This window comes from Carcharhinus amblyrhynchos, chromosome 27, assembly GCF_965287045.1.
Source record: "Carcharhinus amblyrhynchos chromosome 27, sCarAmb.v2.hapA, whole genome shotgun sequence".
Taxonomy (NCBI): Eukaryota; Metazoa; Chordata; class Chondrichthyes; order Carcharhiniformes; family Carcharhinidae; genus Carcharhinus; species Carcharhinus amblyrhynchos.
The window spans coordinates 41,426,057-41,452,858 of record NC_137350.1 but is presented as its reverse complement, the minus strand read 5'-3'; the positions used below and the strand labels follow the sequence as shown (position 1 = coordinate 41,452,858).

At 50.5% G+C, this 26,802-nt stretch overlaps 1 protein-coding gene across 1 annotated transcript in view; it reads left to right on the top strand.

The window, feature by feature from the left end:
• Positions 1-26,779, top strand: part of stard3 (StAR related lipid transfer domain containing 3) — a 51,520-nt gene extending 24,741 nt beyond the window's left edge. The window contains exons 6-15 of the mRNA XM_080213877.1: positions 185-302; positions 2,036-2,134; positions 2,573-2,628; positions 3,709-3,801; positions 4,966-5,028; positions 5,898-5,993; positions 11,046-11,125; positions 12,595-12,699; positions 15,346-15,439; positions 25,387-26,779. Of these exons, the coding sequence (XP_080070003.1) occupies positions 185-302; positions 2,036-2,134; positions 2,573-2,628; positions 3,709-3,801; positions 4,966-5,028; positions 5,898-5,993; positions 11,046-11,125; positions 12,595-12,699; positions 15,346-15,439; positions 25,387-25,494 (912 nt within the window). The 3' untranslated portion in view covers positions 25,495-26,779. The remainder of the gene's footprint in view (positions 1-184; positions 303-2,035; positions 2,135-2,572; positions 2,629-3,708; positions 3,802-4,965; positions 5,029-5,897; positions 5,994-11,045; positions 11,126-12,594; positions 12,700-15,345; positions 15,440-25,386) is intronic.
• Positions 26,780-26,802: the final 23 nt, after the last annotated feature.

The window sequence follows — 26,802 nt, the reverse complement described above, 5'->3', positions numbered from 1 at the left end:
GTCCCTCTCCGGCCTGGCACGTTGCTGATGAGGAGCCTGATTGTTTGTGTGTCTGTGATAGATATTTCCCTGAGCTACATATTTCCATGTTAGTGTGCTGTTTAATTATCCTGCAGTAAACTTGTGATTTTGCTGTTTTCTAATAAGTGAGGCTGGTATTTATATGAATCCTTTGTTTACTCAGTTCCAGACCAAGGGTGCGTTTGGCTACGTTCTCCCAATTGTCTCCTTTGTTCTTGCCTGGCTGGAGACATGGTTTCTTGATTTCAAAGTATTAATTCAAGAGGCAGAGGATGAGCGATGTGAGTAAATGTTTCGCTCTTGCTTAACTGAAAAGCAACATTGACCCTTTGCTGTTCTATCCCTCTCTGTCTCTCTGACTGTGGTGTACAGCACCTCCCAACTGCTATCATTCTTTAATAATTACTTGTTATCAAACTGCGAGTAACAATTGGGTAAGAATGATAATGATGGAGTGATCTGACAGGATAGTTGATCACTGGGATTGTGTAATGTGTCAGTAATTGATATAAAACACAAATAATATTCCTTAGGAGCCAGCAGCGCGAGGTTACAGCAATTTAATATTCACTGAATCGCTGGGGAATATAATTACAGCTATGATCTATACACATTATCTGCATATGTTGAATGTATGTATACATTTCCCATGTACCTATCGTTGCCATTTGTGCATATATTCAGCTTTGTACATGTACAAGCAGCATTGTGTACATAGGTTAATGTGATACATTGCTGCATGAAATAACCTTTATGTGGTGAACATATACAGAAGCGATTGTTTATTGATTTCACGGGTTTACTATGTCCCGTGAACTTACACATAGGAATTTTGGATTAACTGTAATATCTAGGGGTGAGGGAGGATTTGATTAGGACACTGAATATGGCTCAGTCTCCATTTTAATATAATTTTTACATTGCTGTGTTGTTGAAATGATTTATTGTCACATGTATTGGGATTCAGTGAAAAGCATTGTTTCTTGCGAGCTATACAGACAAAGCATACCATCCATAGAGTACATAGGGGAGAGGGAAAGATGGGATGAATAGAATCAGAGTAAAAAATGGTATTAGAGGATATGCTGCAGACGGCTCGCAGACTTCACCACGTACCAGCAACATTTTTATTTCTATTTTTCATAGCTTTGTTTAAGTGCGAAGTGATTCATTTTGGAAGGACAAACTTGAATGCGAATTACAGGGTCAGCGGCAGGGTTCTGAGGAATGTGGAGGAACAGAAAGATCTTGGGGTTCATATCCACAGATCGCTGAAGGTTGCCACTCAAGTCGATAGAACTGTGAAGAAGGCTCATAGTGTGTTAGCGTTTATTAACAGGGGGTTTGAGTTTAAGAGCTGTGGGGTTATGCTGCAACTATACAGAACTTTGGTGAAACCACATTTGGAATATTGTGTTCAGTTCTGGTCACCTCATTATAAAAAGGATGTGGAAGCATTGGAGGGAGTGCAGAGGAGATTTACCAGGATGCTGCCTGGTTTGGAGGGTAGGTCTTATGAGGAAAGGTTGAGGGAGATGGGACTTTTCTCTTTAGAGCGGAGGAGGATGAGAGGCGACTTAATAGAGGTTTATAAGATGATGAGGGGGATAGATAGAGTGGATGTGCGAGACTATTTCCTCAGGTGGATGTAGCTGTTACTAGGGGGCATAACTATAAGGTTCATGGTGGGAGATATAGGAGGGATGTCCAAGGTAGATTCTTTACTCAGAGTGGTTGGGGTGTGGAATACACATCCTGCTGTGATGGTGGAGTCGGACACTTTAGGAACTTTCAAGCAGTTATTGGATAGGCACATGGAGCACACCAGAATGATAGGGAGTGGGAAAGCTTGATATTGGGTTTGGACATAGCTCGGCACAACATTGAGGGCCAAAGGGCCTGTACTGTGCTGCTCTATGTTCTATGTCTCTTTGCCCATGTTGATCTTTATTACCCCAACCAATTGTGACCTTCTCCTGAATGTAATGTAATTTGTTTTTTGTCTGCTTCACAGTGTACCAGACAGTGCACGCACGTTCTGTACACTCACCCCTTCTGTACCCAAGACTTGTATCTGAAGGGCAGTTCTATTCTCCGCCGGAATCCTTTGCAGGTATGTTACTGTGAGGAAACTTCTCACTTTGATAACATGCCCTTTGGAGAGGGTCAGAGAGTGGCATGAGGGAGGCAGGGAGAAGGCATGTTGGGCGTCGCAGGGCAAGTGAAAGGGGTATGGGAAGGGGCTATAGCTGGGGAATGGCGGGGAGTGTGCAGAGAGACGGTTAGATGGAGAGAGGGAGAGGTTGGGTTGAGAATGTTTTTGGGTGCTTTGTACAGTCTAATTGTGTTTGTAAATGTGTGTGCACTCTGCCTCTGAGAAATATCAGCCTCCAAAATGTTAAACTGTGGGCTAATTTGGCCCAAGAATATTTAAAGCCTTTGTCTTATTCACTTATTCATAGAATGTTCCAGCAAAAAGCAGGCCATTCATTCCCTCAGTGTGTGCTGGTTTTTTTTTCTCACTTGTACATAAACTTGCTTCATTTAATAGGCTCTGAAGATGAGTATGAAGGTGAAGGTATTGAAAGGAGAGCAGTAACACCCCAGGTAAAGGCTAAGTGTTTAAAGCTAATGCTGATGAGATATAATAAACTGCAGTTAATAGTGGGTGAGGGTTGGGAGAGCGGATCTGATTTGATGTTCCAGTAATCCTGCTGTTTGATCTGTAAGTATTTCACCCTGCCTGTTCCCACACCCTCTCCATCTCGTGAACTCACACTCCACTTTCTCTCCTTCCCAAATTGCAGCATAGAGAAATCTCATGGAGGAAACTAAAAAGCAAGACCAGTAAACTGGGAGACAGTCCAGCAAATTTTACTTCAATCCCCTCAGGTGGTGGACTCCTGTCCAGGAGATCGCCCAGACTGGGAGTGATCCAAACACTTGTCTTCTGTAGGACCTGATTTCTGTCAAACTCCAGAACTTCTCCAGCTCCCTCTGGAAGGTGATGCGGACAATCTGCATTTCTTCCACCAGCTGGACAAAGGACAGAGCCACTGACCAGCTCAGGGCGGGGAATGGGTCACTGACTGGCATGGGGCAGAGAGCGAGCCACTGACCAGTGTGGGCGGGGGGGAGTTGCTGACCGGCACGGGGGCACGGGGCAGGGAACGGGTCGGTGACCGGCATGGGGCAGAGAGCAAGCCACTGACCAGCATGGGGGGTGGGGGGAGGCGGGGGATGGTGGTGGTGCAGGGGGTACTTGCTGACTTGGGGGGGGGGGGTCGCTGAGCGGCATGGGACAGGGAATGGGTCGCTGACCATTGCTGGGCGGTGGAGGGGTCACTGACTGGCACGGGGCGGGGAACGGGTCGCTGACTGGCATGGGGCAGAGAGCGACCACTGACCAGTGCTTGGGGGGGGGGGGGGGGGGGGGGGCGGTGCGAGTTGCTGACCTGAGCAGGGGAGGGGGTGGTGGTTGCTGACTGGCATGGGGCAGAGAGCGAGCTGCTGACCAGCACGGATGGGGCAGAGAGCGAGCTGCGGGGCAGAGAGTGAGCCGCTGACCAGCACGGGGTGGGGGGAGTCGCTGACTGGGGTTTGGGGGGGGGGGGGGATGTTGGGGGGTGGGTGTCGCTGAGCGGCATGGGGCACGGAGTGAGTGTCACTGATGCTTCCTTCCTGCAGGAGAAGGAGTACGTGCGTCAGGGTCAAGAGGCGATGAAAGTGATGGAACAAATTCTGGGCCAGGAGGAACACTGGAAGTTTGAGAAAGAGAACGTGAGTAATTTTGTGAGCTTGTCCAGAAGCTCTGCTCTGCACTTCGTTTGTTTTATGTGGTTTACAGCAGGGTGTTTGATTTTAACACGTTTTCTGTACAGCACCCACAGATCTAACAGATAAACTGTTCAAAGTTCCGAAACGGTGTTTGGAGCTGCAAAAAGCAGAGTTGTACCTGCTCGGCAGGCTGGACTGAGCAATTTAACTTGCCCATGGCCATAGAAACACTAAATAAACTCCTCCAAATGAAAACCCCATCTAAAATCACAACATCTTTATTTGCAACGGAACAGTTTAAAACATCCTTGATCATTGCTTGTGTTAGAATGTGATTCCTGCCTCCCTCCTCAAGATCTTGAGACATGCTGTCACTTCCTGAGCACTCAGACATGTCATGGCCAGTGCTCCAATTGGGCTGCTGTCTGCTGCTCAGGGGGTTGATGAAGATTTACCCAGTTGGCCTAAGCGAATTTGTCTTCATCCCAAGAATGAGTCAGAAATCAGAAAGGGTGTCTGACTGTTTGGATGTTCTAGATATCAGCGGCACGGTGTTTAGCGCTGCTGCTTCACAGTGCCGAGGACCTGGGTCCTTGGCTTGGGTCACTGTCTGTGTAGAGTCTGCACATTCTTCTTGTGTCTGTGTGGGTTTCTTCCGGGTGCTCTAGTTTCCTCCCGCAGACTAAAAGACGTACTGGTTAGGTGCATTGGCCGTGCTAAATTTTCCCTCAGTGAACCCGAACAAGTGTCAGAGTGTGGCGACTAGGGGAATTTCACAGTAACTTAATTGCAATGATAATGCAAGTCTACTTGTGACACTAATAAATAAGCTTATACTGGGTAAGGAATCAATCTGAACCCCTTGAATAGATCATCCTCTCACATTCACTTCAGAGTATCTCTTGTCCTAAATGTGGATGAGGTTTTGGTTTGAAGCTTGTCTATGTTGATACTGGCCAGCACTTGGGGTGGGGTAAGGGTGTGATGTTTACGCTGTCGTATCTGTATTTCCAATGCTTGGGGCTGTGGCCTAACGTGCAGAGGCCAGTGAGACTGGGATTGCTGTTTGTTGTATGAAGCCTGTCTGTGACTCTGGTGAATGTCGATTGCACAAGGAGAGACTATGTTGTGGTTTGAGGATGTAACTAACCTGGACCTGTGTTACAGGATAACAGCGATGCTGTTTACACTTTTGAAGTCCCGTATCACGGCAGGAGTTTCATCCTGAAGGTAAGAGCTTTGATATTGAAGTACAGCAATTGAGAGTAGATTTACTCAAGGTAAAAATTCATTAAACATAAAATCTTCCTAAGATTCCCTTCAGCCGAAGCTTTAGCTGTGACAGACACAGGTTCGCCTGCAGAATCAGTCAATCTGCCTCTCTGCTGTAGCTTTTCTACCATAATGTCAGCTCTGATCCTGCGATAAATTCAGTCGTTTGCTAGGATATCTGTCCTGGGAGTGTTTGATGGGGGACAGTGTAGAGGGAGCTTTACTCTGTATCTAACCCCGTGCTGTACCTGTCCTGGGAGTGTTTGATGGGGACAGTGTAGAGGGAGCTTTACTCTGTATCTAACCCCGTGCTGTACCTGTCCTGGGAGTGTTTGATGGGGGACAGTGTAGAGGGAGCTTTACTCTGTATCTAACCCCGTGCTGTACCTGTCCTGGGAGTGTTTGATGGGGACAGTGTAGAGGGAGCTTTACTCTGTATCTAACCCCGTGCTGTACCTGTCCTGGGAGTGTTTGGTGCCAACACTTCTCTCGTTTTGATGACCATGTAAAAACAAACTGAAAATTAAAATTTGAGTTTGGTTAATCCTGGTGGGGAGAGCTGAGTTTCACCCCAAACTGTAAAATCCCCCTGAGGCTTGATTAGACTGGAGTATTCCCATGGTCACTTGTTTTCTGCTCCGCATTGGCCTGATGCAGAGAGGGTCTTAGCAAATTGTAGCAGCATAGAGGTCAGCAGGACACAGTTCGGGTTTATTTGACATCTTTGTAGTGTGTCCAGCGCTAACCCCGCTGTGTCCTGCTCAGTGTTCACATTGCCAAAGCTTGGAGTTGGTGAAATCATTGTTGATGTGTGTTTTCCACTTCAGGCATTCCTGCAATGCTCTGCAGAGCTGGTTTACCAGGAGGTCATTCTTCAACCCGAGAAAGTAGTCATTTGGAACAGAACGGTTTCAGTTTGTCAGGTACTCCTCTTTCTGTAATCTCACACACCTCCTGGAAATGGTTAATTCCAGTGGGGCAATTCTGCTGAAAATAGCGAATCCAAACTAAACTTTAATAGGCAAGGGGAATGGAGGGAAAATGTTTCAGCAATGCATCTGGCTGCTGAGATTGGTGGGGCCAACCCTCAGGCCTCGGTTTGTAGAAGATATTAACTTTGACAAGTCCTTCACCTATCCTGCATTTTATTCATTGTCATCCTTTCAGCACCTGCTAGGATGGCAGATTAACTTCATTCTCACTGGGATACAGTTCCCCACACACTGACTCTCACGGGGATACAGTTCCCCACACACTGACTCTCACTGGGATACAGTTCCACACACTGACTCTCACTGGGATACAGTTCCCCACACACTGACTCTCACTGGGATACAGTTCCACACACACTGACTCTCACTGGGATACAGTTCCACACACTGACTCTCACTGGGATACAGTTCCCCACACACTGACTCTCACTGGGATACAGTTCCACACACTGACTCTCACTGGGATACAGTTCCCCACACACACTGACTCTCACTGGGATACAGTCCCACACACACTGACTCTCACTGGGATACAGTTCCACACACTGACTCTCACTGGGATACAGTTCCCCACACACTGACTCTCACGGGGATACAGTTCCCCACACACTGACTCTCACTGGGATACAGTTCCCCACACACTGACTCTCACTGGGATACAGTTCCACACACTGACTCTCACTGGGATACAGTTCCCCACACACTGACTCTCACTGGGATACAGTTCCACACACTGACTCTCACTGGGATACAGTTCCCCACACACACTGACTCTCACTGGGATACAGTCCCACACACACTGACTCTCACTGGGATACAGTTCCACACACACTGACTCTCACTGGGATACAGTTCCCCACACACTGACTCTCACTGGGATACAGTTCCCCACACACTGACTCTCACTGGGATACAGTCCCACACACACTGACTCTCACTGGGATACAGTTCCACACACACTGACTCTCACTGGGATACAGTTCCCCACACACCGACTCTCACTGGGATACAGTTCCCCACACACACCGACTCTCACTGGGATACAGTTCCCCACACACACCGACTCTCACTGGGATACAGTTCCCCACACACACCGACTCTCACTGGGATACAGTTCCCCACACACACCGACTCTCACTGGGATACAGTTCCCCACACACACTGACTCTCACTGGGATACAGTTCCCCACACACACTGACTCTCACTGGGGGACGGGTCCCACGCGCCCTGACTCTGGCTGGGGGACGGGTCCCACGCGCCCTGACTCTGGCTGGGGGACGGGTCCCACGCGCCCTGACTCTGGCTGGGGGACGGGTCCCACGCGCCCTGACTCTGGCTGGGGGACGGGTCCCACGCGCCCTGACTCTGGCTGGGGGACGGGTCCCACGCGCCCTGACTCTGGCTGGGGGACGGGTCCCACGCGCCCTGACTCTGGCTGGGGGACGGGTCCCACGCGCCCTGACTCTGGCTGGGGGACGGGTCCCACGCGCCCTGACTCTGGCTGGGGGACGGGTCCCACGCGCCCTGACTCTGGCTGGGGGACGGGTCCCACGCGCCCTGACTCTGGCTGGGGGACGGGTCCCACGCGCCCTGACTCTGGCTGGGGGACGGGTCCCACGCGCCCTGACTCTGGCTGGGGGACGGGTCCCACGCGCCCTGACTCTGGCTGGGGGACGGGTCCCACGCGCCCTGACTCTGGCTGGGGGACGGGTCCCACGCGCCCTGACTCTGGCTGGGGGACGGGTCCCACGCGCCCTGACTCTGGCTGGGGGACGGGTCCCACGCGCCCTGACTCTGGCTGGGGGACGGGTCCCACGCGCCCTGACTCTGGCTGGGGGACGGGTCCCACGCGCCCTGACTCTGGCTGGGGGACGGGTCCCACGCGCCCTGACTCTGGCTGGGGGACGGGTCCCACGCGCCCTGACTCTGGCTGGGGGACGGGTCCCACGCGCCCTGACTCTGGCTGGGGGACGGGTCCCACGCGCCCTGACTCTGGCTGGGGGACGGGTCCCACGCGCCCTGACTCTGGCTGGGGGACGGGTCCCACGCGCCCTGACTCTGGCTGGGGGACGGGTCCCACGCGCCCTGACTCTGGCTGGGGGACGGGTCCCACGCGCCCTGACTCTGGCTGGGGGACGGGTCCCACGCGCCCTGACTCTGGCTGGGGGACGGGTCCCACGCGCCCTGACTCTGGCTGGGGGACGGGTCCCACGCGCCCTGACTCTGGCTGGGGGACGGGTCCCACGCGCCCTGACTCTGGCTGGGGGACGGGTCCCACGCGCCCTGACTCTGGCTGGGGGACGGGTCCCACGCGCCCTGACTCTGGCTGGGGGACGGGTCCCACGCGCCCTGACTCTGGCTGGGGGACGGGTCCCACGCGCCCTGACTCTGGCTGGGGGACGGGTCCCACGCGCCCTGACTCTGGCTGGGGGACGGGTCCCACGCGCCCTGACTCTGGCTGGGGGACGGGTCCCACGCGCCCTGACTCTGGCTGGGGGACGGGTCCCACGCGCCCTGACTCTGGCTGGGGGACGGGTCCCACGCGCCCTGACTCTGGCTGGGGGACGGGTCCCACGCGCCCTGACTCTGGCTGGGGGACGGGTCCCACGCGCCCTGACTCTGGCTGGGGGACGGGTCCCACGCGCCCTGACTCTGGCTGGGGGACGGGTCCCACGCGCCCTGACTCTGGCTGGGGGACGGGTCCCACGCGCCCTGACTCTGGCTGGGGGACGGGTCCCACGCGCCCTGACTCTGGCTGGGGGACGGGTCCCACGCGCCCTGACTCTGGCTGGGGGACGGGTCCCACGCGCCCTGACTCTGGCTGGGGGACGGGTCCCACGCGCCCTGACTCTGGCTGGGGGACGGGTCCCACGCGCCCTGACTCTGGCTGGGGGACGGGTCCCACGCGCCCTGACTCTGGCTGGGGGACGGGTCCCACGCGCCCTGACTCTGGCTGGGGGACGGGTCCCACGCGCCCTGACTCTGGCTGGGGGACGGGTCCCACGCGCCCTGACTCTGGCTGGGGGACGGGTCCCACGCGCCCTGACTCTGGCTGGGGGACGGGTCCCACGCGCCCTGACTCTGGCTGGGGGACGGGTCCCACGCGCCCTGACTCTGGCTGGGGGACGGGTCCCACGCGCCCTGACTCTGGCTGGGGGACGGGTCCCACGCGCCCTGACTCTGGCTGGGGGACGGGTCCCACGCGCCCTGACTCTGGCTGGGGGACGGGTCCCACGCGCCCTGACTCTGGCTGGGGGACGGGTCCCACGCGCCCTGACTCTGGCTGGGGGACGGGTCCCACGCGCCCTGACTCTGGCTGGGGGACGGGTCCCACGCGCCCTGACTCTGGCTGGGGGACGGGTCCCACGCGCCCTGACTCTGGCTGGGGGACGGGTCCCACGCGCCCTGACTCTGGCTGGGGGACGGGTCCCACGCGCCCTGACTCTGGCTGGGGGACGGGTCCCACGCGCCCTGACTCTGGCTGGGGGACGGGTCCCACGCGCCCTGACTCTGGCTGGGGGACGGGTCCCACGCGCCCTGACTCTGGCTGGGGGACGGGTCCCACGCGCCCTGACTCTGGCTGGGGGACGGGTCCCACGCGCCCTGACTCTGGCTGGGGGACGGGTCCCACGCGCCCTGACTCTGGCTGGGGGACGGGTCCCACGCGCCCTGACTCTGGCTGGGGGACGGGTCCCACGCGCCCTGACTCTGGCTGGGGGACGGGTCCCACGCGCCCTGACTCTGGCTGGGGGACGGGTCCCACGCGCCCTGACTCTGGCTGGGGGACGGGTCCCACGCGCCCTGACTCTGGCTGGGGGACGGGTCCCACGCGCCCTGACTCTGGCTGGGGGACGGGTCCCACGCGCCCTGACTCTGGCTGGGGGACGGGTCCCACGCGCCCTGACTCTGGCTGGGGGACGGGTCCCACGCGCCCTGACTCTGGCTGGGGGACGGGTCCCACGCGCCCTGACTCTGGCTGGGGGACGGGTCCCACGCGCCCTGACTCTGGCTGGGGGACGGGTCCCACGCGCCCTGACTCTGGCTGGGGGACGGGTCCCACGCGCCCTGACTCTGGCTGGGGGACGGGTCCCACGCGCCCTGACTCTGGCTGGGGGACGGGTCCCACGCGCCCTGACTCTGGCTGGGGGACGGGTCCCACGCGCCCTGACTCTGGCTGGGGGACGGGTCCCACGCGCCCTGACTCTGGCTGGGGGACGGGTCCCACGCGCCCTGACTCTGGCTGGGGGACGGGTCCCACGCGCCCTGACTCTGGCTGGGGGACGGGTCCCACGCGCCCTGACTCTGGCTGGGGGACGGGTCCCACGCGCCCTGACTCTGGCTGGGGGACGGGTCCCACGCGCCCTGACTCTGGCTGGGGGACGGGTCCCACGCGCCCTGACTCTGGCTGGGGGACGGGTCCCACGCGCCCTGACTCTGGCTGGGGGACGGGTCCCACGCGCCCTGACTCTGGCTGGGGGACGGGTCCCACGCGCCCTGACTCTGGCTGGGGGACGGGTCCCACGCGCCCTGACTCTGGCTGGGGGACGGGTCCCACGCGCCCTGACTCTGGCTGGGGGACGGGTCCCACGCGCCCTGACTCTGGCTGGGGGACGGGTCCCACGCGCCCTGACTCTGGCTGGGGGACGGGTCCCACGCGCCCTGACTCTCGCTGGGGTACAGTCCGATGGTTGTCTTTGAATAAGGGATGGCCAATTATTTGTCAGTAAAATTCCATTCTGCGTTGGCAAAACATGCTTGTGTGTCACTGGGAGTTCAACTTTTAAGTGAACTTCTTCAGTCTCCAATTATTGTGTTTTTCTTTGGCCTGGTCACAGTTGACAGGATTTGGAGTGAAGTGGTGATATTGAGGCAATTTCAGCGACTCTAATCTGATCATGGTTTTGCAGGGTTTGGCAGGGTTTAGAGTGAGATGATGATATTGAGGCAATGCCAGCAGCTCTGATCCGATCACTGTTTTTCAGATTCTCCAGCGAGTTGATGACAACACCCTCATCACTTATGATGTCTCAGCTGGAGCAGCTGGAGGGGTCGTTTCTCCAAGGTCAGATTAACCAAATTCACTGTATTTTTGGTAAATGTTTGCTGATTGGGTAGCATCAGTTCCATTCGCCATTCCTTGGATAAGGGAGCTGTTGTTCTCTGCAAATGGTAAGACCTGGGTGGCATTCAGCTTGGTAGATGGGAATTTGTACCACAAAAATGCCAGGCAATGACCATCTCCCCCAGTGAGAGAGGATCTAACCGTTGCCCCATGACATTCAACAGCATTACTGCCATTATTATCCCCCACCTTCACTGGCCCAGCCATATAAACACTGTGGCTACAAGAACAGGTCAGAGGCTGGGAACCTGCGGCGAGTAACCCCTCCACCCCGCTTCCTGACTCCACAAAGCCTGTTCACAATCTACAAGGTACAAGTCAGGAGTGTGATGAAAAACTCTGCACTTGTGTGGTTGAGTGCAGCTCCAATACTCGGGAACTCGGTTTTATCTGGAGAAAGCAGCCCATTCGAACGGGAGTCTACCCACAATTAACTTACAAATCTGGTCTCTCCAACACTGACGCACAGTGGTAGCAGTGTGCAAGATGCATTGCTGTTCTTGGATGTGTGCAGATCGTACCACTGGCTCAAGAAAAAGGCAGACCACTAAGGATGGGCAACAAATCCTGAGAATGGATTTCGGAAAGAGATTCACAGCTCTGGTCTTTGGAAAGCAGCAGTCCAAATATTATCCCAGAGGCCACACCTGGGACTGAGTCTGGGTGATGAATGAATCAGAGTCACAAAAACTCATCCCAGTGTTTGGGTGTAAACTCTTCCACATTGGATTAGACTAATGCAGAAGGCTGAAGTACTATGTGATGTGAGCCAGGCCTTGGAATCTCTCCAATATGTTCCAGGTTGGGTTGAAGCAAGGTTCCTTCTAAATCCGGGTACGTGACGTCCTGGGGGTGGGAGGGTGCTCTAGGTGTTCCACAGTGCTATTGGGGGGGGGGTCCCATCACTCTGACACCACAGCAAAGTCACCTTTCTCCTTCTATGTGTGCACACACTTTCCATCAGGGGTCATTAGAGAGAAGTCAGAAGCAGACATTTTGCCTGATTGCTGTTCCCTATCCTAGCCCAGGACATTGATGCCCATGTCTGCCATTCTGCCACACGTGCTGTACTCTCCTACCAAAGCAGCAGAGCAGCTGTCCAGGCACCTTTTATAGGGATTAGCATCCAGGTTCTTTATCTTCCAGGTTATGTTAGCTCCTTTCCATGTGCCAAGGGCTGAACAATTATCTCCTCACAGTATCACCAATTCTGTTCTCAATACAGTTTCCAAAAGCCAAACATATGAATTAGGAGCAGGAGGAGGCCCCTCGAGCCTGCTCCCCCATTCAGTAAGATCGTGGCTGATCTGGTTTTAACCATGGCTGAGGCTGCGATGTTTCTCTGTATTGCTGGAAAATTAGTGATGTGATGATATTCCATGTGTGTAATGCTGATGATCCCTTTGCAGGGACTTTGTGAATGTGCGTCGTATTGAGAGGAAGAAGGACATGTACATTTCTTCAGGAGTGTCAACCACTCATGACACCAGACCTCCACAGAAAAAATATGTCAGGTATGCAGCAGCTGATTCAATCCAGGGCAGGAGGCATTACTGTCTGAGGATGAAAGTAAGAACATTAATACTAGGTCAGGATGGAAAGTATGGTACAATTGGACACAGCACCAAGAGGAGGCCTTTCAGCCCCCCAAGCCAGCTGCACCATTTGATAATATCAGATTGTGGTCTCAAATGCATTTCCTGTCTGCCTCCCAAACCCCTTGACTTCCTTGTCTATCAAAACCTGTCGATCAATGATCAGTAGAATACTATTGCTCAACTCTGATGGGCAATTGGATATACAGAAGCAGTGCTGTTCACAGACCTGAGTGAGAATACTGGGACAGTGCTGTACGCAGACTACAGGGACAGTGCTGTGCGCGGACTGAGGGACAGTGCTGTGCGCGGACTGAGGGACAGTGCTGTGCGCGGACTGAGGGACAGTGCTGTGCGCGGACTGAGGGACAGTGCTGTGCGCGGACTGAGGGACAGTGCTGTGCGCGGACTGAGGGACAGTGCTGTGCGCGGACTGAGGGACAGTGCTGTGCGCGGACTGAGGGACAGTGCTGTGCGCGGACTGAGGGACAGTGCTGTGCGCGGACTGAGGGACAGTGCTGTGCGCGGACTGAGGGACAGTGCTGTGCCGTCCTTTTTTTTAAACCCCTAAGATAATCCTAAGCACCTGCATTTGGCCCATATCCCTTTGTACCCATCTTATCCATGTAACTGTCCAAACGCTTTTTAAATAACAAAATTGTACCCGCCTCTACCCTCTGTGTGAAAATATTGTCCCTCTGGACCCTTTTGTATCTTTCTCCTCTCACCTTTAACCTATGCCCTCTAGTTTTAGACTCCTTTACCTTTGGGCAAAGATATTGACTAGCTGATCTATGCCCCTCATTATTTTATAGACCTCTATAAAATCACCCCTCAACCTTCTACACTCCAGAGAAAAAAGTTCCAGTCTATCCAGCCTCCTCTTATAACTCAAACTATCAAATCCCAGTAGCCTTCTAGAAAATCTTTTCTGCACTCTTTCTAGTTTAATAATATCCTTTCGATAATAGGGTGACCAGAATTGCACGCAGTATTTCCAAGTGTGGCCTTACCAATGTCTTGTACAACTTCAGCAAGCAGTCCTAACTCCTGTATTCAATGTTCTGACCGATGAAACCAACCATGCTGAATGCCGCCTTCACCACTCTGTCCACCTGTGACTCCACTTTCAAGGATCTATGAACATGTACCCCTAGATCTCTTTGTTCTGTAACTCTCCCCAATACCCTACCATTAACTGAGTAAGTGCTGCCCTGATTCAATCTACCAAAATGCATCACCTCGCATTTATCTAAATTAAACACCATCTGCTATTCGTCAGCCCACTGGCCCAATTGATCAAGATCCCATTGCAATCCGATATAACCTTCTTTGCTGCTGTGCACAGGATGAGGGGCAGTGATTAATGACATTAAACAGTGTGATTGGTGTCTTTGAGTAATTTTTTTTAGAGGTGAGATTCTCCTGTTTTCCTGTAATTCTCAATTGGGATGGAATGAATTTGCCAATGGAAACTGAATGAGATCTCGCTGCATGTGCTGCATCAGGCACTCACCTGATGACGGAGCAGTGCTCTGAAAGCTTGTGCTGCCAAATAAACGTGTTGGACTTTTACCTGGTGTTGTGAGACCACTTACTGTACAATCCAACCTAGGGAGAAATGAAAGCTTAAACCTGAAATCCCTTTACTGTCCAGCAGATGGTAGTGGTGTTCTGTGCCTCTGCTGTGAAAAGTCTGACAACACCAGGTTTTAGTCCAACCTATTTATTTGATAATATACTCGCAAGCTTTCGGGTTAGTCCCTTCGTCAGGTGAATGGAGAGTTCTGGCCTCAGACAGAGCATATAAAGCACAGACAGTTTAGAGATTACTGATTAGAATGTGAATCCTTACACCTAACCTGCTGTTCAAGACCTGAAGTGGCTGATAATGTGAGTGGAAGGAGCACTGATCACAGTTTAAAGAGATGTGTATCGTCTCCAGACAGTACAGTAAGTGAGGTTTTGCAAACCCAGGCAAGTCACGGGGGTTACAGATAGTGCGACATGAACCCAAGATCCCTGTTGAGACCGTCCTCATGTGTGTGGAACTTGGCTATCAGTCTCTGTTCAGCGACTCTGCGCTGTCGTGTGTCGTGAAGGCCGCCTTGGAGAATGCTTACCCGAAGGTCAGAGGCTGAATGCCCGTGACCACAAGTTTTGCCTGGGTTTGCAAAACCTCACTTACTGTACTGTCTGGAGACAATACACATCTCTTTAAACTGTGATCAGTGCTCCTTCCACTCACATTATCAGCCACTTCAGGTCTTGAACAGCAGGTTAGGTGTAAGGATTCGCATTCTAATCAGTAATCTCTAAACTGTCTGTGCTTTATATGCTCTGTCTGAGGCCAGAACTCTCCATTCACCTGACGAAGGGGCTAACCCGAAAGCTTGCGAGTATATTATCAAATAAATAGGTTGGACTAAAACCTGGTGTTGTCAGACTTTTTTACTGTGTTTACGCCAGTCCAACACCAGCATACCCACATCATGACCTCTGCTGTGATCCACATTAAACTCTGTCAGTAACTGTTCTTCACTGATCCATTTTAATCTCTTGCAGAGGTGAGAATGGGCCCGGAGGGTTTGTAGTGCTAAAGTCTCCTCAGAACCCCAATGTCTGCACCTTTGTTTGGATATTGAACACAGACCTAAAGGTAAGGGTTAAAAGAATTTGGGAGGGTGTTTGACCGTGAGAACCTGAGGGGATGGGGTGATGGAGTTTGCAGTGCTTATTGTGGAGAGCAGACAACCTGATACTAGAGGCTCTTAACACTGTGGTTGCTGCTTCATAGATTGGGGAATGTGGAAGGTAAACCTTCAGGAGCAGGATTAGGCCATCTGGCCCCTCAAGCCTGCTCCACCATTCAATAAAATTATTGGCTGATCTTTTTGTGGACTCGGCTCCACTTACCCACCCGCTCACCATAACCTTTAATTCCTTTACTGTTGAAAAATTTATCTATCCTTGTCTTAAAAACATTCAATGAGGCAGCCTCAACTGCTTCACTGGGCAGGGAATTCCACAGATTCACAACCCTGTGTGTGAAGAAGTTCCTCCTCAACTCAGTCCTGAATCTGCTCCCCCTTATTTTGAGATAATGCTCCCTGGTTCTCATTTCACCTGCCAGTGGAAACCACCTTCCTGCTTCTTATCTATTCTCTTCATAATTTAGTATGATTCTGCAAGATTCCCCCCTTTCATTCTTCTGAATTCCAATGTGTATAGTCCCAGTCTATTCAGTCTCTCCTCATAAGCCAACCATCTTAACCCCAGAATCAACCTAGTGAATCTCCTCTGCACCCCCTCCAGTGCCAGTATACCCTTTCTCAAGTAAGGAGACCAAAACTGTACACAGTACTCCAGGTACTTATACAGCTGCAACATAACCTTCCTGTTTTTAAACTCCATGCAATGAAGGACAAAATTCCATTTGCCTTCTTAATTACCAGCTGCACCTGCAAACCAACTCCTTGAGATTCCTGCACAAGGACACCCAGATCCTTCTGCACAGCAGCATGCTGCAATTTTTTACCATTTAAATAATAGTCCATTTTGTTGTTATTCCTACCAAAATCGATGACCTCACATTTACCAACGTTGTACTCCATTTGCCAGATCCTCGCCCACTCACTTAGACTATCTATATCCCTTTGCAGACTTTCAGCGTCCTCTGCACACTTTGCTCTGCCACTTATCTCATAAGAACATAAGAAATAGGAGCAGGAGTAGGCCATCTAGCCCTTCGAGCCTGCCCCGCCATTCAATAAGATCATGGCTGATCTGTCGTGTCTCAGTTCCACATTCCCGCCCTCTCCCCATAACCCTTAATCCCCTCTCTTATCAAAAACCCATCAACCTGCTTCTTGAAAATATTTAGCGAGGCAGCTTCCACCACTTCAACGGGTAGAGAATTCCAGAGATTCACCACCCTTTGAGTGAAGAAGTTCCTCCTCAACTCCGTTCTAAACCGCCCCCCCTTTATCTTGAGGCTGTGCCCCCTAGTCCTACTATCCTTTCTGAGCGGGAAGAGTCTCTCCACCTCTATCCTATCCATCCCATTCATCATCTTATATGTCTCAATGAGATCTCCCCTCATTCTTCTAAACTCTAACGAGTACAAGCCTAGTTTATTCAGCCTCTCCTCATAGCTCAACCCCCTCAACTCCGGCATCAGCCTAGTAAACCTCCTCTGCACTCCCTCCAAGGCCAAAATATCTTTGCCCAGGTGCGGCGCCCAAAACTGCACACAATACTCCAGCTGCGGCCTCACCAATGCCCTATACAGCTGCAGTAAGACCTCCCTACTTTTATATTCAATCCCCTTCGCTATGAAGGCCAGCATCCCATTCGCCTTCCTGACCACCTGCTGCACCTGCAAGCTGGATTTTTGCGACTCATGCACAAGGACCCCGAGGTCCCTCTGCACCGTCGCCTGCTGCAGTTTTTCTCCACGTAAGTAATAGTCCTTCCTACCATTCTTCCTACCAAAGTGGAACACCTCACACTTGCCAACATTAAATTCCATTTGCCATTTCCTGGCCCATTCGCCCAGCCTATCTAGATCCTTCTGTAGACTCTCCCCACCCTCCGCACAATTTGCCGTTCCCCCAATCTTGGTGTCATCCGCAAATTTCGACACCCTGCACTCGGTTCCCTCCTCCAGATCATCTATATAAATGGTAAAAAGCTGAGGCCCCAGCACCGACCCCTGGGGCACTCCACTAGTCACCATCCGCCAATCCGAATAGCACCCGTTGACCCCCACTCTCTGCCTCCTATTTGACAACCAATCCTCTATCCACGCTAACACCCTACCCCCAACTCCAAGTCCCCTGACCTTCTGCAATAACCTCTTGTGAGGTACTTTGTCAAACGCCTTCTGAAAATCCAGAAAGACCACATCCACCGGCTCTCCTCTATCCACCGCCCTAGACACATCCTCATAGAACTCCAGTAAATTTGTCAGACACGACTTCCCTGAAACCGTGCTGCGTCTGCTCTATCAAGCAATTCCCTTCAAGATGCCTCGCAATTTCCTCCTTAATGACGGATTCTAACATTTTACCTACCACAGACATTAAACTAACCGGCCTATAATTCCCTGCCTTTTGCCTGGCACCCTTCTTAAACAACGGCGTAACATTAGCCGTTTTCCAATCCTCCGGCACTTCCCCGGTTTCCAGCGACGTCTGGAAAATAACCACCAATGCATCCACTATAACCTCCGCCATTTCTTTCAGAACCCTCGGATGCATTCCATCCGGTCCTGGGGACTTGTCCACAATCAGCCCCTCCAGTCTGTCGAGCACCGCCTCTCTAGTAACAGTAATGTCATTAAGACCCTCCAGTCCTACCACCTTTCCATCGCTAACACCCGGCAAATTATTCACGTCCTCCTCCGTGAAGACAGAAACAAAAAAGTTATTCAATACCTTAGCCATATCCCCATCCCCTACCACTAGGTCCCCTTTCTCATCCTCTAAAGGACCAACGTTCACCCTAGCCAGCCTCTTCCTTTTTATATATTTATAAAAACTCTTGCTATCCTTTTTTATATTAAGCGCTAGCCCAGCTTCATAGTTTCTCCTACTCTCCTTTATCAGCTTCTTTGTCAATCTTTGTTGACATTTAAACCCCTCCCAATCCTCTTCTTGCCCACTACTCTTAGCTACTCTAAATTCCTCCACTTTTAACTTAACACTTTCCTTCACCTCCTTTGTTATCCACGGCTTATTACCTCTCCTCCTACAGTCCTTTTTGACCATCGGAATAAATTTCTGCTGAGCACCAAGAAAGATCTCCTTAAAGATCCTCCACTGCTCCTCAGCAGACCCTCCCTCCAATGCACTCCCCCAGTCCACATTCGCCAATTCTTCTGTCATCCTACCGTACTCCCCTCTATTCAAACAAAGGACGCATGTCCGGGAACCCACTTTCTCCTCCTCCATCTGCACCAGAAACTCCACCATGCAATGATCGCTCTCCCCAAGAGGATCCTTCACCGCAAGGTCCCTAATTCTACCTGCCTCATTACATAGCACCGGATCCAAGATAGCTCGCTCCCTCATCGGCTCCAACACACACTGTTCAAGGAAACTATCCCGGCAGCATTCCAAGAACTCCTCCTCGAGCCCACCGTGTCCAACATGGGTCGACCAATCAATATGCAGATTGAAATCCCCCATAACTACGGCCGTCCCATTCCTGCACGCCGCACTTATTTGCGCGTTAACAGCCCGCCCCACCTCCAGATCATTATTCGGGGGCCTATAGACGACACCCACCAGCGTCTTCCTCCCTTTGCTGTTCCTAATCTCCACCCACAACGATTCCACGTTCTGCTCTTTGGCTCCGATATCATCCCTTGCTACCACCCTGATGCTATCCTTAATCAGCAGAGCTACGCCCCCCCCCCTTTTCCCTCCTGTCTATCTTTCCTAAACACTTGATACCCCTGGACATTCAGCTCCCAGTCCCTGTCACCTTGCAGCCACGTCTCTGTAATGTCCACCAGATCATATCCATTTGTGTTGATCTGCGCCATCAGCTCATCCACTTTATTCCGAATGCTTCGTGCATTCAGATACAGCGCTTTCATCCCAGCCTTCACCTGGACCCTATTTGCTGTAACGCCACCAACCATACTCACGCCCCCTACTCCCTTTATTATTGGGACATCCTCGGCCTCTTCCCTTACCTGTACCCTCTCCTTAACTTTAGACCTCGTAAGGTCACCTACCCTCGCACCCTCCCCCCCCAATTAGTTTAAAGCCCTGTCTACAGTCCTCTTTACTCGCTTCACCAGCACTCTGGTCCCAGCACAGTTCAGACCAACCCCATCCCGCCCGAACAGGTCCCACCTACCCCAATACTGGTGCCAATGCCCCATAAATTCAAACCCATTCCTCCCACACCAATCCCTGAGCCACCCATTCACTTCCTTAATCCTGTCAACCCTACGCCCGTCTGCACACTGTTCAGGCAGTAGCCCAGAGATGACCACCTTGTCGGTTCTACTTTTTAATTCCATTCCCAGCTTCTCATACTCCCTCCCCAGATCCTCAGTCCGCACTTTGCCTACGTCGTTGGCACCCACATGTACCACAATGACCGGATTCTCACCCTCCCACTCCAGGTTCCTCTGCAGCCCAGCTGCGACATCCTGTACCCGAGCACCAGGCAGACAACACACCCTTCTGTGCACTTTGTCATTGTGACAAAGGACAGTGTCAATACCCTTCACCCCACTGTCCTCAATTACTACTGCGTTCCTTTTCCCCTTCTTTTTGCCTATGTCCTGCTGCATCACTGTACCGTGTGCAATTTGCTCACCAACCTCACCTGCCTCGTCCTCTTCCAGACTGGCAGCAAGAACCTCAAACCTGTTTTGCAGATTAAGAGGCTGAGGCCACTGCTCCTCACCCCCCTTCCTCCTCCCAGCAGTCCCCTCTTGTTCCTGACCCTTAGAGTTAGCCAGTCTAGGGGGGGTGGATGTCACTTGCACCCCATTGACAATGGCACCCTTTCTCCCCCTGATGAGCCTCAGTGTCTGTAGCTCAGAGGCCAGCTCATTTACCCTGAGCTGGAGCTCCTCCAGCAACCTGCACTTACTGCAGACATGGTCACTGGGATGGACCCTGGAGTCCACCAGTTCCCACATCATACAGAAACCACACATCACACTCTCTCGGTGTTATTTGCAAATTTTGACACACTACACTTGGTCCCCAACTCCAAATCATCTATGTAAATTATAAACAATTGTGGCCCCAACACTGATCCCTGAGGCACACCACTAGTCACTGAACACCAACCAGAAAAACACCCATTTACCCCCACGCTTTGCTTTCTGTTAGTTAACCAATCTCCTATCCAGTCATTACATTACCCAGTGTGGCACCTTGTCAATGCCTTCTGGAATTCCAGATATACCACATCCACAGGTTCCCCATTGTCCACTGCACACATAATATCTTCAAAGAATTCACTAAATTAGGTAAACATGACCTCATGAACCCATGCTGCGTCTTACCAATGGGACAATTTATAATCCAGATGTCTTGCAATTACGTCCTTGATGATAGATTCAAGCATTTTCCCTCCTATAGAAGTTAAGCTAACCAGTCTGTAGTTAGCTGCCTTTTGTCTACCTCTTTTTTAAAACAGTGGCATCACATTTACTGTTTTCCAATCTGCGGGAACCACCTCAGAGTCCCGCAAATTTTGGTAAAATATCACTAGTGCATTTGCTATTTCTCCCGCCATTTCTTTTAGTACCCTGGGATGCATTTCATCAGGACCAGGAGACTTGTCTACCTTTAGCCCCATTAGCCACCTCTCGTGATAATGACAGTTTCTAGGTCCTCACCTGCCATAGCCTTCCTGTCATCAATTTTTGGCATGTTATTTGTGTCTTCCACTGTGAAGACTGATACAAAATACCTGTTCAATGCCTCAGCCATTTTCTCATTTCCAGTTGTTACATCCCCATTCTTGTCTCCTAAAGGACCAATGTTTACTTTAGCCCCTCTTTTTCATTTTATTTGTAGAAACTTTTGCTATCTGTTATTACATTCGGAGCTAATTTACTCTCATAATCCATCTTACTTTTCTTTATAGCTTTTTTTGTGGCTTTCTGTTGTTCTTTAAAGATTTCCCAATCCTCTAGTTTCTCACTAATCTTTGCCACTTTGTATGCATTTTCTTTCAATCTGATATCCTCCTTTATTTCCTTAGACATCCATGGCTGATTATCTCTTGTTCTACAGTCCTTCCTTATCACTGATATATACTTTTGCTGAGCACTGTGAAAGATCATTTTGAAAATCCTCCACTGTTCCTCAACTGTCCCACCATAAAGTTTTTGCTCCCAGTCTACCTTAGCCAACTCCTCCCTCATCCCTTTATACTCTCCTTTATTTAAGCACAAGACACTGGTATTGGATTTTACCTTCTCACGCTCCATCTGTATTTTAAATTCAACCATAGTGTGATCGCTTCTTCCAAGATGATCCCTAACTGCAAGATCATTAATTATTCCCACTTCATTACACAGGACCAGATCTAGGATAGCTTGTTCCCCTTGTTTGTTCCATTTCACACTGTTCAAGGAAGCAATCGCGGATACATTCTTTGAACTCGTCCTCAAGGCTGCCTTAACTGACCTTGTTTGACCAATTGATATGTAGATTAGAATCTCCCATGATAATTGCTGTACCAGTTTTACACACACCAGTTATTTCTTTGTTTATTTCTTGCCCCACCACGATGTCATTATTTGGTAGCCTATACACTATGCCTATCAGTGACTTTTTCTGCTGTTTCTAATTTCCATCCAAATGGATTCAATCTTTTTTCTATAGAACCTATATATCATCTCTCACTACTGCCCTGATATCATCCTTAAATATCAGAACTACACAACCTCCCTTACCTTCCTGTCGATCCCTCCGAACAGTTTGATACCTCTGGAAATTCAACTCCCAGTCGTGACCATCCTGCAACCATGTCTCTGTAATGGCCACCAAATCATAAACTATTGCAGTGATTTGTGCTGTCACTCATTTCCCTTGTTTAGAATGCTACAAACATTCAGATAAAGTGACCTCATGCTAGTTTTATTCCTTCTCTTTGAATCGTAACATCCCCATGAATAACATCTCCTGAGTTCTCCTTCCTTTTAACTTTTTTTTATAATTTTCCATGTTGTTGAAACCTTCTCCTCACACGTGAACCTGCTGCTTTGCTTCCTATTAACTCTTATACTTCCTGTAATTTTACTCTTTCCTTCACCCCCACTTGTTAGTTTAAAATCCTTGTGACACGGCAGCACAGTGGTTAGCACTGTTGCCTCACAGCTCCAAGGACCTGGGTTCAGTTCTGGCTTCGGGTCACTGTCTGTGTGGAGTTTGCATGTTCTCCTCATGTGTGCATGGGTTTCCTCCGGGTGCTCCAGTTTCCTCTCACTGTCCAAAGCTGTGCAGGTTAGGTTGATTGGTCATGTTAAATTGCCCCTCAGTATCTCGAGGTATGTAGATTAGAGGGATTAATGGTAAATATGTGGAGTTATGGGAATAGGGTCTGCGTGGATTGTTGTCAGTGCAGACTCGATGGGCTGAATGGCCTCCTTCTGCACTTGAGGAATTCTATGATTATTCTTTCCGTTAGAACCGCACAAACAGGCCCTTCGGCCCACAAGTTGCGCCAATCACATCTATACCTGCCAAGCCATAGACCTATCTATAACCCCCAATCCCATTAAATCCCATATACTCATCCAGAAGTCTTTTAAAAGACCCCAGCGAGTTTGCCTCTACCACCACCGACAGCAGCCAATTCCACTCACTCACCACCCTCTGAGTGAAAAACTTATCCCTAACATCTCCTCTGTACTTGCTTCCCAGCACCTTAAACCTGTGTCCTCTCGTAGCGACCATTTCAGCTCTGGGAAATGGGCTCCAAGAATCCACCCTATCTATTCCTCTCAACATTTTATAAACTTCTATCAGGTCACCTCTCAACCTTCGTCTTTCCAGAGAGAAGAGACCTAGCTCCCTCAACCTATCTTCATAAGGCATGCCTCCCAATCCAGGCAACATCCTTGTAAATCTCCTCTGCACCCTCTCAATAGCCTCCACATCCTTCCTGTAGTGAGGTGACCAGAACTGCGCACAGTACTCCAAGTGGGGTCTGACAAGGGTCTTATAAAGTTGCAGCATTACCTCCCGACTCCTAAACTCAATCCCTTGATTAATGAAGGCCAGTACACCATAAGCCTTCTTGACCACATCCTCACCTGCGAGGCCGATTTAAGAGTCCTATGGACCCGGACCCCAAGATCCTTCTGCTCCTCAACACTGCTAAGACTCCTACCCTTGATATTGTACTCCTTCATCCCATTGGTCCTGCCAAAATGGACCACTACACATTTATCCGCGTTGAAGTCCATCTGCCACTTCTCCACCCAGTCTTGCATCCTATCTAGGTCATGCTGCAACTTCTGACATCCCTATTCCTTTAGCCATGTGGCCACTTCCCTAATTTTCTAATCCCTGTGCTAATTCACACATGGCTCGAGTAGTAATCCAGAGATTATAATCCTTGAGGACCTGTTGTTTAATTTAGTTCCTAGTTCCTGATAATTGTCAAACAGATTCTCTTTCCTAGTCTTGCCTAGGTTGTGTGTCACAATATGGACCACAACAACTGGATTCTCCCCCTCCCACTCCAATATCTTTTCCAGCCTGCCAAAGGTGTGCCTCAGCCAGGGATCAGGCAGACAATATGCCATGGGGTCTCATGGTCCGGCTTACAAAGGATTCTATCAATCCCCCTGTTTATAGAATCCCCTAAAACTGCCACATGTCTTTTTGCTCCCCCCTCCCCCTTGAATGGCCTCCTGTACCACGGTACAGTGATCAGCTAGCTGATCCTCCCTACAGGTCTTTTCCTCGTCCACACAGGGACCAATACCTCATACCTGTTGGACGAGGTCGAGCTGAGGCTCCTCTGTTCCTGAATTCAGGATCCCTCTACCTGACTCACTTGCAGTCACACCCTGCTGTCCCTGACCACTGGCTGAATTAGAGATACTTAATCTGGTGGCTGTGGCTACCTCCTGAAAGAAAGAGTTGAGGTGAAACTCTCCCTGTGCTGCAGCGTCTCGAGCTCAGACTCTAGCTTGTTAATTCTGAGCCAGAGTTCCTCGAGCAACAACACTTGCTACAGACGTGACCCCTGCAGCTCACAATGGGATCAGCCAGCTCCCACATCATACACTTACAGCATATTAACCTGCCCAGGCACCTCTACTCAGTTAATTTTTTTTAGTTTTACAGCTTTTTAAAATTTAACACATTTCCTACCAGCCACTCAGCTCACAGCTTTCCTGTGATGTCACTTTTTAGGAAGTTTGTTTTAGTTCCCCTCTGTGCCTCCACCCCCGCTCCCTGGAGACTAGGCCACAGATACACAAAGTAAGTTAGTTTTATATTCATTCCATGCTGCTCTGCTCCAACTGCTCCCTGGAGACCATGTTAGAACGAGAATGCATGTAAACCTGTTGACCAAGGTTGGATTGGAGCTCATGTTCCTACTTGGAGCAGTGTTGTTGATATATTGAGAGAGCACACAGGAAGAGAATATGATGCATCAGTGGTTTTATCCTTCCCAAGGTAGCCACTGTTCTCTCACTCTGCTGCCTAATAAAGGGAGACTTCCTTATCTCATCTCACTCCACCCCCCCCCTCCCTTCCTTCCCTTCCTGCTTCTCCTGTTCCCATCCCTCTCCTCACCTTCCTTATCTCCCTTTCCATCTCTCCACAGTTGATGGTATCTAGTTACTAGGCCATTCCTGGGCAGTAGCAGCCTGTGGCAGTGTTGTATCCCTATAGCTCCCTCTTCCTCCAACGCTCCCAGCACCATTTCATCATTCTATATTCCAAATAACCACCATTCCTTTTTAAAGGATTTCATTTGCTCTTGTCCAACAGTACTGTGGTTGTGTTTGATCTTTGTACACTAATGCAGTGGCTGCTGGGTTTGTACCTGTCCAGTTTCTCCCTTTGCTGGGCCGTAACCACCTGTGTGTTTCTCGAGCAGGGCCGTTTGCCCCGTTACCTGATCCAGCAGAGTCTCGCTGCCACCATGTTGGAGTTCATCGCACACCTGAGACAGAGGATCAATGAAATAAGTGAAGGGACGCATTAGTGACGGCAGTGTGGAAAATTGCATCAACTCCCGTCTGCAGGAAGCACAAGTTCCAAGTCAACAATTACAAACTATTCATCTTTGTATTAATCACTGAAAGACTTTTTTGAAGTTATTCTTCATGAGGCTACCCCAACTGAACTATCATACAAAGATCAAAAGAGAACTGAACATTTTAATTTTGAAATTATACATTTTTATACTGTGTTGCTTGAGACTGAAGACGTAAAACCTGCTGCGCTGGAAGTTTGACACTGCAAAGCAAATGTTGCCTCTTTGGAAGGCAGGTTTGTGCTTCACTGTTGTGCAGGTTTACTCAAGGACTGAAATACTTATCGCTTCCATTAGCTGTTGCTGGTGAGGCAGGTGGAGACCAGCTGCTCCTGTTTCTAACCAGAGTTAATGAGGAGCTTGTTCCATTGATCCAGTGATGTCCTGATTCTGTTCTGTTGGGGCAGAGGTTGTTTGATTCCTCTTTTTTTTTTGGGAGGTAGATCAATAAAAATAACTTTTAATAGTGGGTAATAGCCACTTTTGTGGCTTAATGGTTAATTGCAACCACCAGTGTGGACCAAGAAAATCCCCTGAGCCTGGGGGAGAGGAAGATTCAAAATTCAATGCCTGCATTCCGTTGCTTTCTTGTTCTACACTGGACTTGGGCTTTGAGTCACTGGTGGGGGTGGGTGGGTGGAGAATCAGCTGGGAATCCTGCTTTTGGTGACTCTGTCATGTGGCCTTTTGGAGAATGTGTGGGGGTTTTTTGTGGCTGAAGAAACAAGGTGGACAATTCTCCTGCCATTCACTACGCTGACTGTTGAATTCTGGATGTTTGAATGTGGAGCTGGAGGAAGCTTGCTGTGACTGGAGTCCATACTTGCTGAAAATCTGTGCCCTTGGAAGCAGTGAGGTCTGATAGACATAACCATTACCAGGGAAAACACATGGTGCTTGGTTGCCGATTATGGATGAAAGCCTCTCTAATAGAGGTGTGATACACTTGCTGTTTCATGGTTAAACCTGTTAATTCTTCTTTCCAATCTCTACTCATTCCAACATTTTCCGCATAGTCTCATTTCTTCCCAAGTTTTCTACACTGAACAGATGAATGGGACATCCTGTCCCAAGGTGATCTATGTTCTAACAGAATAGCAAAACATTTAAAAAGTGTTGAACTGAATAAAACCAGAAACTTGTGTATTTTTTAATAAGATAAAGGGCAAGTTACTTCATTGCCTGAAAGCTGTGTGGAAAGTCTGAGAGTCAAAATACAATGTGTTTCATTTTGTCCAAGGTCGTCTTAAAACTGCT